Source organism: Columba livia, chromosome 11, assembly GCF_036013475.1.
Source record: "Columba livia isolate bColLiv1 breed racing homer chromosome 11, bColLiv1.pat.W.v2, whole genome shotgun sequence".
Classification (NCBI taxonomy): Eukaryota; Metazoa; Chordata; class Aves; order Columbiformes; family Columbidae; genus Columba; species Columba livia.
In genome coordinates this window covers 5,278,048-5,293,421 of record NC_088612.1, presented here as the reverse complement: position 1 = coordinate 5,293,421, position 15,374 = coordinate 5,278,048, and the positions used below count along the sequence as shown (strand labels likewise).

The window sequence follows — 15,374 nt, the reverse complement described above, 5'->3', positions numbered from 1 at the left end:
ACTCTTGCACTTCAACTCTTTCTGCTTTTTTGCTGATTTTCCAGGTACAGGACAAATCTGAAATAAGATGTCTTAATTGAGTTAAGCTAAGATGCTTTTACAGTTGGTAACCTGAAATTTAAATACCAAGCCCTTACTGGTTTTGTTTTTTTTCCTTTTCTGCCATGTTTCTTGATGCAGATCTATGTTCCCCTTCTGTTGGTTAATGCTGCTGATGACCCTCTTGTGCATGAGAGTCTTCTATCAATTCCAAGAGCTCTTTCAGGTATGTTGAAGCAGTCTGCTCCAGCTGTGCATATTTGTGTACCTGCAGCTTCCTTATCACATCATGAGCCATGATTTCAAAGCAGCTTGACTTGCCTCCTTACATCTCTAATCCTGTGGGAGATGTACCAAGCCTCTTTAAATCACCAGTCACTAGAACTAACAAGGTTAACCTTGAGCAGGAAGAACCTGAGTCTTTTCAGGCACCTCCTGCTGTTTTGGCTTGTGTTGATAGCCAGCACATTATATTCAAGAATGGAAAAATGCTTCCTTGTGCCTTCATTCCTCATTGGGATTTAGTAGGAAGATGGGTTATTACAGTGATAGTCTTGATTGAGTGCAGATGAACAGCCCCTTCTGCTGATGAAGGGGTGGGGGGCACATGCATGGATGTGTTATTTGGTACTCAACAACCCTTGAAAGTTCTTCAGTTTAGAAAAAAAAAGTAAATTACCTTCAGAAGTTCGTAAGAGTGAGCTGGCTGCTGCTTCATCACACGAGCAGTTGGTGCATAGGGAGGGAAGTTTATTCTTTTCCTGGTTGAAAGCATGAGCAGAGAATTTATCCGTAGCTGCTTCCAGACAGGAGCAAGCATGGGGATTTTTCTCACTGTACATGGAACAGGGTGGCTGATGCACTGTCAGAGCTTTGGTGCGGCTCAACATGATGCTAACAGTCCTGATTCCAGTGTTCATGACTTAAAGGTGTTCGTTTGTTAAAGAATGAGCATACTTACAGCAATAAAGGTTTTACTGTAAGGGCATTTCTTGGGCAACCTTCTTGTACTGGCTGGGATTGGTTCCTGCAGACTGTCCTGTTCTGGGAAACAGTAAAGTTATGTGCTTTGAACTTCAAAGTATCTGTGGTCTTCTTTAGTAGATTTCTGCTTCCTACATACAATTTTTCCTATAGTTGAGATGCTGTGCCAAGGATAGAGTTGATTATCACAACTTAATATGGTTTCATTCTCAGTTCTAGGATGTTCACTTTCTGAAACTTTGCTTCCTCTTGTTTTACAGAGAAACGGGAAAATGTCATGCATGTGCTGCCCCTTCATGGAGGCCACCTGGGGTTTTTTGAAGGATCTGTACTATTCCCAGAACCTCTCACCTGGATGGATAAGCTTGTGGTGCAGTACGCCAACGCCATCTGCCAGTGGGAGAAAACAAAGTCTCACTGCTCGGACACAGAGCAGCCTGTATCTGGCCAGGAGTAATAGATCCAAAGACTCTGGATCACTTCACTATGTCTCTCCCTTTGGGAACATGTTGTTCCCTCACCTGCTGCTTCAGGTTTCCATTCTCCTTGATATACTATGGCTGGGGTTTGATCACAATGTTTTCTTCCAGAGTGGAGTTAAAGCAGAGGTTAATGTTTGATTAGAGCGTCTTTGCATATATAGTCACTTGGGTTTGTAATTTACTGCTCTGCTTGAAGAATTAGGTTGCTGACTGTGACTTCTTACAGGGTTACTGAGCTAAAGACTGCTTGCTTTAATATAGCAGAAGTTTCAAATGTGAAGATATCTTCACCTGCTGGTCAAAAACTTGGTCTGCAGCATTTGCTTAGGTGTAGATGACAGGGTGACTATGATTGTCTCCTCTGTCCTGGTGCTGGCAAAACCTTGTACCAAGCTACAAGCCAGCTAATGGTTCAGTCTGTAAGCCACTAAAGTGTGACTTGGAAAACAGATGGTTGACTGCAAGTGGAGTTCCAGCCTTGCACTTCAAGGGAAGCCTTTTAGTTCCTAGGAATGCACTTACACAAGTGAATCAGTTGAAAAACACTGAACTTTTCCATGCTTCAGCTATCTGTGAGTTGGTGTCTTTATGCTGGGACTCCAAGTAGAGAAAATCTGTGGGCTGGTAATAGCAGTTAATGTTTCTATGTAAATGTGGTCTCTTGCACCAAGACCAGATCAGTCACCTTCTTGTCACCTTTGACACTTTTTAATGTAGTAATCTTTCTAGTACTGGATTTTTTCTGTTTGACATAGGGCTTTTTAAAGCTGGCTCTGGCTTCCAAATGGAAACCAGTGATTAAGAATCTGCAGGATCTTTCTGTGAGCTCAGTCTCTTTTTGAGAATATTTTGTAGAGAATTATGTACTCTGTTAGGGATTAATTTGTTGAGGAGAAGCTATCTGTGTAGTTTTACTCCCCTTATGTCAGGGTTAATCATAACACAATTTTTCCCCTTAGCTTTCAAAGCATCAAATGGTTTTCAGACCCATGACTTGCCTTGCAGCTGATGGGGAACTGGATGTTTCTAGCCCTGTACAACTTAAATGGTATCTCTGCATTACTGACTACTTCCATATCTGTGTAAATGCTGTAGGGTTACTGGCTTCAGTAAGACACTGGGCTCTTCCTTGCTTGAACTCCTTTTCCACACCCAGTTCTAGTTTTAACATGCAAAGTGAAGTGTGAAAGCTGTTTGCAAGAAAGATGCCTACTCGCTTGTGCTTTTCCCTCAAGTGGCTGTTCTGGTCTGTGCCAAGATGGTTGTTAAAGACTCTGGTCTATCCCCAGGAAGGAAAGTTGTCCCATGACAATCTGGAGAAACTTTGTGGTCAAAATATTTTTTCCTTTTACTGTTTGTTCTGTCAATATTGTCTCATTAATCCATCCTTAGGACTTTTATCACAGTGTCAATGAAGTTCTTTTCCCACATCAGTTAGCACTTTATTGCTTCAGCCTTGGACTGTGTTGCAGGCACTTTAGCTTATAGCTTAAAGGTGAAACAAGCTGTGAGACTGGTAATATCGGGGAACAAGCCTTCTGGGCTGCCCTGTTCCTGTGCTTCAGTAGGTTGGAGAGGTTTTAGGGGTTTTGTTTTAATAAAGCAATAATTAACTATTGTAGCAAAGGTGCATTATCATATCAGGAAATTCCTTTCATTTGCCTTAGGCCAGACACCTTGGCCTGTTACAATGAACTGTGGCTATCTGCACGTTCTCCTTGTTAGTAAATCCATGTTGCCTCTTTTTCTCAAAGATGTGGCAAGATAAAGCTATAGCAAGACTTGGCCATGCTTGTGGCTGTTCCTTAAGAACTATTTTAGGGCATCAGTTAGCAAGGATATTCTTAGCTGATGGACATTTTGTCTGTTTTTATCCTCTTATTCATACTGCATCTGTATGTTACCAAAATGTCACAAGACACTTCAGATTTTTTTGCTTAAGTAGCTGTTCATGTAATATTCATCAGATACAACTTAAATATCTTCTCGCTTCAACGGAGGAGAGTGTAAAACACCATTTGTATACACCAAATAGATCCAATAGGGGGATGTGGCTGTTATCTTCAGTGGGTTACAACTTCAGAAGTGTTTCAGCTTTCATGGGATGCTACAGCTGTGGCTTACACAGGCCTTGAGGAAACACCACTCTCCTTCCTCAGTCCGGCTTTACTTTGCTGAGATGAGTATTGGCTTCAGACAGCTCCAGAAGAACACAAGTTGTCCTTGGTACTGATACTGCTGTTGAAGTGAAGAGCCCATTGTATAACCCAGCATGTGGATACCGATGAAAGAAAGGTCAGTGACCCCCTTTGAGAGCAGAATATCTGCCTTCCTCAACTCGAGAGCCTTATCAAATCAGGGGCTCTCTGTCCAGCTCCCCAAGTGTCTGAAGCTCTACTTTCCATCCCAGGACCCCAGATCTGGCTCGGTACTGTCTGGGAAGGTGAATGCTGAGGCAGAGCACATGTTTTGCCTTTGATTTTTGGCTAAGTTGTGCCAGTCCCTCTGAAAATGGAGTTTTGTCCTGGGAAGCTTTTTTTCTTGGAAAAAAACACTTCATCCTTCCCTTTTGTAAAGATCATTCTTGATGGGCCAGGCCTTCAAACATGTTTTTCTGTTTCTGAGGTATGAGGAAGCTACCTTTTTAATGCTGGTGCACCAAGATGCATGGCACTCTGTCCAATCCTAATCTGGAATACAGTTCTCTCCAAAAATAAGGTGATACTAGTCTTGTGATATGGGCAGGTGGTCTTAATCTGCCCAGTGAACTCAACCTTAAATGCAGTCTGAATTTTGAAGTCTTAGAGGTGAAGGTGTCTTTTTAATCTCTTGTCAAGACACATGAGGCTGCTGAAGTGTGCACTTGTAGATTGTGACAGTGCAGGCTGATAGTGCAGTTCAAGATTACAGCATGATGACTATATCATGTGCTCTGTTTAGTTTCAAACTGGGATTAGAAAAAGCATTTCTAAAGAAAAAGCACACACCTTTCCTGTTTTCCCATCACTGGATGTAAGCAGCACTTGAACATAAACCCTAAAGACTCTCAATTGGTTTGCAGGTTGCAGAACTATTCCTGTTTGGTTAGGCTTGTCCAACCATCACCTTTGTCAGTGTCTGGAGAGATCTGAAGCTTGTAGGTGAGCAGCTGGGACTTGCTCTTACTGGACATAAGGAACTTGCAGTTTCCACTACATCAGATCTCACAGCAATTTGTAATGGTCCCTTGGTTACCTTCTAAATCGAAGGTGTTTTCAGATGGGTCTGACAGTGTTGTAGTTGCGCTGTAAAGACAGATACTTGAATTTCCCTGCGGTCTTTTCCTGCGCATTTTTCTGCGGTTTCTCTTTATGAAGATGTAAGTTAAAGACAGGGCATTAAGCGAAGATATTGGGAACTATTCTCTCTAGTACTGAATTTAGCCAAGCTGCCTGTGTGTCATCTGTCCTGGGTCTGTCACAAGTTCCTAGACCACAGCCCTTTGACACGTGGTGCCTTGCCCTTTTTTCTCCTCTTCCCTTGACATCAGCATATCTAGAGACTTCAGTAACAGCCCTGTCAGAGCTTTTGGGGCTTTGCTTTTTAGTAAAGGAATTTTCAGACACAAGGTAGTGAGACGCCTCTGGCAACGCACACTGTACAAGTGTGCGCTGACCTAAAGGACCGTTGTGGGCAGCCTATAACTAGCTACAGTCTATTTTAAGGCTTAAAATACCAATGTATATAAGCAGTGGATCATTTTTCAGCTCTCTGTTCCTCAGTAGGGATTGAGTCATAGAGGGAGGGTTTGCTTTGCTTAATGTGACTTGTTACCTTTCATCCCAAAGTTCTTATGTCTATTAAATATCCAGAAGTGTAGCTGGAAGTAAATTGCTTAAATGACTGCATCTCAAAAGAAAGAGCAGAATAGCAGCTTCAGGGTTAATTGCCAAACAGTTTAGACACCTGAATTACTTCCAAGTTTTTCTAGAAATATTATGCCTGTCTGGAGCTTATTGAAGTTCTTCACATCCTTTTTCTAGGAGACCAGGAAAGTCCCTAGCCCACTGTTGCATGTATAATTTGTTGCAATGAGCATCTTATTTCCGGCTTGACTCATGTTCTGTGTGTCCTTACTCCTTTGGTGGTTCTGTTGGGTGGGTCCCAGGGCCCAAAACAGTGACTCAAAACAGTGTCAGTGTCTCTTTCATGGCTTCTGGGTGAAAAGCAAACAGCTCCTCTTGGTGTGAGGACTTAGTTTCCTCTGAGTTTATCATGACTCAGAGCAACACTCACTCAAGGAAGGGGTGCCCTGCAGCTGTCCTCCTCTTATCACTGGAAGTGACTGTTACACTGGCCTGGTGGAAAGATTTCTAGGGTTATCCTGAATATCTGTGTTTGTGTTTTTGTTGGTCAATCAATGGACACAAACACTGCAATCCAGAGCAACATTTATCAGGTTGGATTTGCTGGTGTTGATCTTTTTCCAAGTCTCTCTGATGTTCTCCAAAAGCTCCAGCTGTGCATCTGCAAAAGGTGTCTTTCCTTCTCACCCAAAGGCCTTGCCTAATCCAGATGGCTTTAATGCCAGCAAGGAGCTGATCACACAAGGTTGCTCTACACAAAGCTGTCTTGCTTCTGTCCGAATGACAAGCTCACATTGGTCATGCAAGAGCTTTGATTAGGTACAGAGCGTTTTTCTAGGATCTCCACTGGGATGCTGACCCTTCCGATGGCTCCTGCTAACTGGGAAGCCTTAAAAAAAGCCAAACAAAACCCATTTGTACTTGATATAACCAAACATTACTGCTTAGCCCAAGTCAACAGCTTTCTGAAGGAGCACGTTTTCTCATCGTGTCACTTGACAGCTTGACCGTGATTCCCCATGACAGATCACTAGACATTCTTATTGAGAAAGCATAACTCCTTTCTCTGAATCCCGACCTGAGGATTTGTGTGGAGAGCTCAGGAAAAACCGGCCTGTGCCCTTCTCGTTTTGCCCATGCAGCTGTGTTAGAACAGGCTCAGTGACTTCTGATGTTCTTGATGAGCAGTTTACTATGAAAGTATTCTTCAAATTGACAACACTGTACTCTGGAACCATCTCTAAATGCTGCCCTGAAAAAGCTTGTGTACCAACACACCCTCCCTGCTGCCATGTTCTGAGTCAGATTCTCTGGAGCCGAGAGCTGCAGGGGAGATGATTTGCAACTAGCAATGCAATTTTTCTATATCTGCTGATGTTTACCTTTAAAATTATATATAAATATATAACAGTGTCTTTGACTTCTTTAATTTTTGTTCTTCTGTGTGGTGTAAAATGGAGGTCATTGCAAAACAAAATGTAATTTTGTTATCTTTGATTCAGTGGGATTTCTTTATTTAAAAATAAAGGACTTATTGAAGTCAGTGCTACATGTAGTGACTGTGTGTGATGTTTTTGGGTGGTGATGTCCAGATCTCTCTTGACAGGTGAAGCAGCCATGCCTCCTTACTTCCTCTGTGGTGAGGATTATCTAATATGGGAATATATTGGGCCAACAAGGTAACCCCTAACTGAGGGGTGACTTCATCTTCTCCCCCCTTTCTCTCTTGCAGCATGTGGCACAAGCCCCAGTGCTGCTCAAACCTTTCCTAGTGGATTTTTTTTTTGTCTTCTGGCCAATAGAGGTCACTGAAGCCTCTAATAGAGAATAGAGATGGTATCAGCTTAAAAAGCAGAATGCCTGCCCTGAAAATGCTGAAGAAGGGCCGGGGGTAAGAGCAGGTTCTGACAGTCCTGTGTCAGCCCCTAGGATCGCTAAGTTGCTGGCTGGAGGAATTGTCCAGAGATGGACCTATGGCTGTGCCAGGACTAAGACCCAAAGCCATGGCCCTTTCTGCAGGATGCACAAGGACTCTCCTCTGGGGTGACAGCTTCCCTGGAGCGGGTGTCAAAGCCTTTGGCTCATGTCTCTACACAAACAGCCATCTGTTATTTTATCCTTATTTGAGACTGAGTGGAGCTCCTAATCTTCCAACAGCTGGCAGAAAAAACAAACACACAACAGCATCTCTGGCTGGGACACTGACATCTAAAGGGTTAACCACTTGCTTGAGGCCAGGCCATAGAAAAGCCCAGCTAAAAGCACTCCCTGACTGATACTAGAGTTCACTGGTGGGTGTTTTTTGTTTTGGTTTGGTTTCTTTACCTAGACACCAAGTGAGACACATATGAAAGGTAACTGTGACTGATGAGCTGTCTGGGTGCTGGGCTGGCCCAGGACCATTGCTGCTATTTCCCTGCCATGAGAATTGCTCTTTGGGAGGCAATGTGTTGTGCTCCAACTCTAGTTTATTGGCCATTGTGATTTAGCTGTTATATCTACTTGAAAACTCCCTCCTGGCTTGGTGAGAGTCACTATGGGGTGAGCTGAGGCCAGTGTGGATTGTGCTCCCTGCTCTGTTTGCTGTGCTGTTCTCTATCCCCATCAAAGCAAGCTCCTGGCTGACAATTTGTCCCCACAGTGGTGAGCAGCCACAGGGACCTCCCAAGAGCTGTGGCTGTCCCAGTCCAAATCCCAGAGGCAGCAATGTGGTGCTCCCATCTGTGCATATAGGCTGGGGTTTTATTTGTCTTTTTCTGTCTTTACAAGCGAGCTGAAATTGCTCTGTGTCCCAAGCAAGCTCTGCTGGCATGTTTGCACTGGCCTGATGGTTGTGTGGTTGTCACATGCGGTTTCCTTGGGTCAATTCCAGATGCTGCCCAGCCCCATGGGAAGCACCACACATCACGGAGCCAAAACGCAGCAGAGAGGTGCCTTTCGCTCTCCCTCTGGGTCCTCACACAAGGTGGGTGCAGCCTGAAGCTGGACCCACTGTGCATGGACCAGCCGTGCTGCTGAGGCTGGAGAAAACTGATTTAACCCCAGTCGCCTCTGCCCGGACAGGCCCCATCCTCCCCACAGCTCTGGAGCCGACATCCTGTCTGGTTTGAGCCCGAGCCAGTGCCCTGATGAATGTGGCTCTTGTCAGCACCCTTCACCTCAGCCGACTCCTGGTGGGCATCTGGTCCTCTGCTTGGCTGATGAAAGGTGCCCGTGCGTAGCTGCAGAGCTGGGAGGTGAAATGGGGCCTGCTGCGGGACCAGCTTGGAGAAGCCGCTAACCTGGGAGGAGACCAGCGACTTGCTCCTCTGAGCCCTACTGCTCACCAAGCGGGGAGAAGATGGTCTGGAAACAGGTATCAGATCAACTCCCTGGAGGAGATGCCTGGTTCATGACCCAGAATAGGCTCCCTTCCCTGAAACAGCTACTTCTGCCACCCTCCTCACCACCCCTGTTTTGCCGACTCCATATTAGCAAGGGCTAATTAGCATCAGGCACAGCTTGTTTGCCAGGTGAGGACCCTCCTCTGTCCTCTGTGGTGGCTTTTGGTGGGGTTTCCCCAACCAAGCTCCCTCTCACAGTGTAGTGCTAGGAAAACCAGCTGAGCTGAGGCTTTTGAGGGATTCAGGAGGGTATATTTTGCTTGTCTTTCACTGTCCTGCAGTTAAAATCCATCTCCTGCAGCCTCTGTTCCTCCTCCCTGCCTGACTGAGCTGGGATTAGGCAGAGCCAGCTCCACCTGAGCCGCTGGTTGGTTTCTTGTTTGCATCTTCTGGGCTGTTTTCTCTTTCCTGGTTAGAGTGGATGACTGAGAATCGCGGATCCTTGCCTGGGTGACAGGGGGCTCATTCTGGGACTTGGGGAGGATGGAGATGGCTGGTTCCTTGGCCCCTGTGCCAAAGGGCAGTCAATGATGGGGGACAGTGCTGATACTCCTGGCCTCCTTAGAACCTGTGCGCAACAAGCTGCACCCTTGTCCCTCGCCACATGCCACAAGGGACCTCAGAGCTCCACTGTCAAACACTTTATTTCTCTCTTGCTGTAGCTTTCCTTTCCCAGAGCAGACACTCTCCTCTCCTCCCATCACAGCTCCAGGGCATGCTGCAGGACGTGGCTGGTGGCCTTTCTCTGCTGGATCCTGAGGGAAGGATGCTCTGCCAAGGATGCTTTGCCCCGGGGGGAACAGGGCTGTGGGCAGCCTGCTGCCAGTTTGGGGAGGGGAGGGACAGGCATGGAGCGACACACCTGGAGTGCCTCATCACGAGCAGTCATTCAACCAAAGCTACGGTAAGGAGGTGGTGGGGGTTAGAGGGCCACCTCTGATCCTGTTAAACAGGGGAGGTGGAGAAGACCCTGGTTTAGAGAGCTGTGTCTTCAGCCTCAATGCGGGGCCCAAAGAGCTTCTCTGCAGTTTCTTTGCCGTCATATTTGGGCAAGTTGCCACCAAAGTCTGCTGGCAAGATGTCAGCATCGATCTCCTGATAGAAGGACTCCAGCTCCTCCCCGTGCACAAAGACCTGGAGGGAGATGAGAATGGCCCTCAGCAGAGGACCGGGGTGACTCTTCCCAGCTGCTCTGTCTCACCCAGGGAGGTACCTCTGCCTCCGGGTCCCTTTCCTGCACTCACCCTCTCCAGCAGTTTGCTCTTCAGGAATGGTTTGACCACGTTGTAGGTAGTGGTGAAGTACCACGGCTGGTGGATGAAGTGGACAGCCTTGAACCGTGCTGGGAAGGAGTCCTAGGATCCCAAACCCAGACATGGATGGTTACAGAGGGTGCTGGCCATGCAGAGTTGGGTGGGCAGCAATGGACACCCCAGCACTGCCACGGTTCCCCTTGCCCAACCTTCCCTTCTCTCTTTGATGGCCACTTTTTTGTCCTGACACAGAGGATTGACTATCTCATCCCCTGGAGTACCAGGGAAGCTGAAGAACCTCTCAGACAGCCTGTTGCTCCCACTCCACAAGAAGGTCAACATCTTAGCTGTCCTCCTTCCCTGGCAAGGGCCAAGTGTCTTTGGCCTCTGGTCCAAGGGCAGAAATCCTGGGGTGCCTGTGAGTCTCTGGGCCAGGCTGGGCTGAGAAGGTGGTGGGGAAAGGCCTTCAGGCCATATTGTAGGATGCTGCAAGGAGTGGTGGTACTGCTTCTGGTTGGCCAGTTGAGAGGACAGGGAGCTGGGACCAGGAAAACAGAATCCATCTTGCAGGACTAAGCCAGTTAGCTGGCAAGGAAAGGAGCATGTGATGGGGAACAGCCTCTCCACAGTGCTCTCTTGTGTTGCCAGTGTGGTGGCAATCCCAAACCATGCTAGCTCTGCCTTCACCCTTCCCTGAGCTCTCTGCTCCCCCAGGACCCCTCTGCCAGGCACAAACTTTGCCACCTCACCTGCAGCATGTCCACCATCTTCTTGAGCTCAGAGGGTTTGATCCCTGATGCCTGCTGCATGGTGAAACCCTTGAAGTTCTCAATGATGCAGAACCCATTGATCTGTGTCTCTTCATTTTCCAGCAGCTTCTCCAAGATAACACAATAGGCACGAAGGATCTAATGGCGAGGAGAGAGAGCTAGTATTAGGTCTCACCTCCCATAGACCCCAGAAGGTTCCCAGGAAGAGTCCAATGAAGAGTTAGGCAGGGTCTGCTTGTCACAGGCAGCCCCAGGTCTTCAGAGCAGGGAGAGCATTTTGAGGGATGCTCAACAACCGCCACATTCTCCTTTCAAGGTGAGTGCCTCTCAGATCTGGATCAGTTATATCAGTTACATGTTACCACCAGAGCTGAGCAGAAACAGGAGCTGGGAGAACTTGTGAGTTACATGCCTGGAGAACATTTTGCCAAGAAGGCTTTTCCATGCCCCATGCCTCAGTCTCCTCCTCTGTCCTGCAAGTCCCTCCTTCCTAAAGCAACTTGATTTAAGGGTGTGGTGCTTTTCCTCACCTTGTGTTACCTCAGCTGGGGGATGCACACCCCAAATTTGGCCTGCACCTTGCCCCACATTGGAGGGAAGGAAGGGGAGCCCTTAGGGATGGGCCATGGTCTCCCAGGCTCCCTGGAAGGAAAAATTCAAAGGGCTACGGATTTGCTTTAACCTGGGAGGCTGAAGGCTGTGTGTGGACATATACACATAAACGTGTGTGTAAGGGATGCTGCGCTGAGTGGGACAAGCCCAGGAGTGGGACCACTTTGCTCCAGGAGTGATGGCTGGGCTGGACTGACCTCATCGAAGGTGATCTCCTCATAATCCCAGTTCTCAATGTTGAAGAGCATCACCACCCGGCCGTACTTGTCTCTGTTGCCCAGGATGCCAGGGTAACCAGCTTCGATGGTGCTGCGCACGGCCTCGGGGGTCAGGTTGTCGAAGAGCTCGGGGTACTGCTGGCGGAAGGTCACATAGCCTGGAGAGATGCAGAAATCGGAGAGGACAAGGGCTGCTCACCTGGCCTCAGGAAGCCAGGGCAGTGCTGGGGAAACCACTGGAAACAGGGCAGGCTGGTGATGGTGAGATGTTGGTCCTTAGCCCAAGAGCTGGGGACCAGCTGTGCCCAGAGTCCATGTGGGTCTTCTCCAGCCAAGGGGGTGAGAAGAGCTCAGCCCTGACCACAGCACACTTGGTGTTCTCCTCCCCATGGCAGGGGCTGCCCATGCCTGCCTTCCCTCCAACACCTCAATAAGCAGATAAGCTTTTTCCCCTTTATTTCCCATCTCCCTTTCTTCCCCATACGGGTGACATCCCCCAGCTCCCCTCCCTTGGCACCCTGTGGGCACAAAATAAGGAATCTCGTCCTGGGAAAATGCAGGCGCACAAAACAGCTTGTCTGGGAGCCAGCACTGATAATTACAACTCATTATCCCCCAAGCAGACACAAAGAAGATCAGAGCCAGAGCCAGGCAGGTCCCCACCAGCAGCCACCCCCTGGGCTGCCCTCCCACTCCCCTACCATCCCAATGGGTCACTGTCATGGTGTGGAGGGGGTGACACAGCCCCCAACCTGCTCCAGCCCCCGAGGGGTCCCAGGGGTGCTGAGCCCACCCGTGCACAGAAGCATCAGGATGGGTGCAGGACTGGCTCCTTGCAGGGATACATAGGGGTGTGTATAGGGCATGGACGTCTCAAGGGGATGCAACCCAAACCAGCTGTGTTTCCATTTTGTTCAGTAAAACAGCAAGGAATAGGACTGTCCTGATGTTGTGGGGTGCCTGGTACCACCCTTATTTATTTCCTTCCCCATCCCAACTCTTTTCTTTGCATCCCCAGCCCTGCCTTTGTCTATTTGTCCTTTCTCCTCATCCCCATCCTGCGCCATGGTCCTGCTCTGCTGGCACAGTCCAGGGGCCTGGAAGGCTCCAGCACAGGGCTGGGAGCTGCAGGTGGATGTGTCCCCCCATCCTCGTCCGCTGTCACTGCCTGGGACTCCTCCCCACCTTTCAGCAGGTCGTAGGCCCTGTGTACGTCGAACTTGCGTGCGCGGATGAAGCGGAGGAAGAAGGAGTCGTCCTTCCCCTGCACCTTGTCGGCCACCGCCTTGCACACCTCCTCGCCGCCTGCCCGCTCCTGCACCAGCTCCCGCAGTGCCTTCACCGCCACCGCCCTCTGCTCCTCCGTCTCATTCAGCTCATCCTTTGCCTGGGGGGGGTACAGGGAAGGGATCCAGCTTAGTGATGCCCCCCTATGCACCCAAAAGCACCCCAGGGATCATTTAGGCACCCAAAAGCTGGATGGGGTGCAGCGATGCTCACTGCAGCATCCTGGTGTGGGGAGGGCAGGGTCCCCCAGGTCCCCTGCTCAGAGATCCTCTGGAGTAAGCACATCTCCCCGCCAAACACAAGTGCCCATCGCCCGTCTCCTCTGGCCCCTGAGAAGGAGCGGGACCAGCAGGCAGTGCCTGCCCCCCCCTCCCCACAGCCACCCTTACCTTCTGCAGGGTGTGCGGGGGGATCTTCTCGCACCTCCCGAAGACAGGGCCATGGTCCTTGGTGGTGAGGCGCTCCAGTTTGGTGCGCAGTGCCTGCTCCTCTTCGGAGACGATGCGGAAGGTGCCGGTCTGGGGGCGAGGAGGGGATGTGGGGTTTCACCGGCCAGACCCTCAATCCCCTGCCCCACTGCATGCCCCCCTGGCTAGAGGGGCTATGGGGAAGGGCAGAGCCTTTGGACACACACCCCAAGGGGTGCAATGGGATGGGGATGGGCTCGTGCCACCCAGGCTTCCCAATACAAAATAAGATCTTCTGGGGAGGCAAGGGGTGCGTGGGGTGTGCCTCACCCTGGTGCTGTGGGGTGGGGATGCTCAGAGCCCAGGGGACAGCGTGATGCAGGAACAGTACTCACAACTGCAGACATGTTGTCCTCTGTCCTCCGTTGGCCACACGACACTGGGAGAAGGAAGGAGAAATCAGCAGCAGCAGGGATCCCAATAGCCTCCGCAGCATCCCCTGTGTTTCGTCCCATGCCTCACTTGCTCAGACAAGGACACCCCAACCCTCATCAGCTCCATCACATACTGCCTTTATCCCTGCCTGCCTGCCGGAGGCTGAGCAGCTTTGAGAAACACCAGGGATGTTTGTGAAAGTCACTTAAAAATGTGGGTATTGGTCATCAGACACCTTCATCCTTTTTTTCCCAGATCTGCCTTTCCACTGGAGGTTGGGGGCATCTCATGGGGACCCTCAATGCCATGGACTCACGCAGTGCCATTTAATCTCAGACTGCTTTCATGCAGGCAGAGGTGAGACCCCAGCTTTGCCCAAGTTGACAGCCAGCTCATGCTTTTATTGCCTTTTATTTCTACCACCCTGTTATACCCAAAATGTTTCCCAAACCCTTGAACCCCTCTGCTTCAGCCAAGAGCCCATTACCAGCTGCAAGGTTGGACTGTGAGCCTCTTGGCAGCTTTCTGATGCCTTCTGGGTGAAACAGCTTGTTCCTGCACATGAGGAGGAGGAAGCCTGCCTTCATCCCCCCTCTGTTGCCTGGCACTGCCCTGTCTGGCCATAGTACCAGCTCTGAGACTAGGCTGTATGAGGGATGCTTCAAACACTTCCCAGGGGCATCCTCTTCCCCACAAGCTCCCCTTTTTCCAGGCACTAAAAGCAATCCCAGCCTTGGAGATGCCAGACTGAGGGAGGACTTTATGATGGTCTCCAATGCAGTTATTTCAGGTGGAAAAAGTCCCTGATACTCACCAGGGAGAGGAAAAGCTGAACTGTCCGCAGCGGGTCAGTGCACGGGGCTGAGACGGATGCACGGATGGCGAGGCTGGAGTGGGACCACAAGAAAGCTGAGTGAAAGCTTTGTAGAGTCACCGGGTTGGGATTAGACTGTCACAAGGCATCAACTCACTGCAGCTTTGTAATTAAGTCAGCACAACCCAGGCAAGAAACCCCATTAAAACATTACAAAAGGCAGCTGAGGAGAGGGAAGGAGGAGCCGGGGCTCTGCCAGCCAGCCCGACTGTGTGTGTGGAGGGGCGGGCTGGGATGCCGGACCTGATTAACGAAGTATAAAAGCTTCTCGTTGTGTAACTTACTCATTAGTACGGAGCAGGAGCAGAGGCAGGCGGTGGGCAGCCTGCCACCCCCGCCGGCTCCCCCAGGTCCAGCGGGCCAGGTCTTTCTCCCAGCTTCTGCCCCAAAAAGCCTGGCAAGGTCCCACTATGAATTTGGCTCCATGGGCAGGGTCCAGCTGTGGGGATGGGTCCATGCAAGACGATGCTCCTGGGGCTGGTCCCACCTGGGGCTCTGCAACTCCTCCCCAGTGAAGTCACCCAAACCAGCACCCATACAGGGCCCTTGTCATCTTTTAAAATTAAATAAAAAGCCATGGGCAGATATATTTTTTAATTTATTTATTATTATGCCCCTGAGTGATGGTTGCCTGCTTGGAGCTCTGGGAACTGGAACCCTGTTCACCCCCAGGGTGGTGCTGTGGACCCATAGGGGAGGGAAGCCCTGGGATGTGGTAGGAACTACGCTGAGCCCACACGTGGGTGCAGTGGGATGGCAAAACAAGGTTTTTTGGGACATCCCAG

The 15,374-nt window shown here is 49.6% G+C and overlaps 2 protein-coding genes across 4 annotated transcripts in view; one reads left to right on the top strand and one right to left on the bottom strand.

Annotated features, from left to right (window-relative positions):
- ABHD2 (abhydrolase domain containing 2, acylglycerol lipase) overlaps positions 1 to 6,899 on the top strand; it is a 40,103-nt gene extending 33,204 nt beyond the window's left edge. For all 3 annotated transcript variants that reach the window (XM_065076553.1, XM_065076556.1, XM_065076554.1), the window contains 2 exons: positions 181 to 265; positions 1,284 to 6,899. In XM_065076553.1, the coding sequence (XP_064932625.1) occupies positions 181 to 265; positions 1,284 to 1,480 (282 nt within the window). In that variant the 3' untranslated portion in view covers positions 1,481 to 6,899. The remainder of the gene's footprint in view (positions 1 to 180; positions 266 to 1,283) is intronic.
- Positions 6,900 to 9,359: 2,460 nt separating this feature from the next.
- RLBP1 (retinaldehyde binding protein 1) lies at positions 9,360 to 14,805 on the bottom strand. Its single transcript, XM_065076557.1, has 8 exons — positions 14,530 to 14,805; positions 13,676 to 13,719; positions 13,263 to 13,391; positions 12,772 to 12,973; positions 11,566 to 11,744; positions 10,736 to 10,894; positions 9,978 to 10,088; positions 9,360 to 9,867 (listed from the first exon to the last, which is right to left on the bottom strand). Exons 2-8 carry the CDS (start codon positions 13,685 to 13,687, stop codon positions 9,709 to 9,711), a joined length of 951 nt encoding a protein of 316 aa, XP_064932629.1. The 5' UTR covers positions 13,688 to 13,719; positions 14,530 to 14,805; the 3' UTR covers positions 9,360 to 9,708.
- Positions 14,806 to 15,374: the final 569 nt, after the last annotated feature.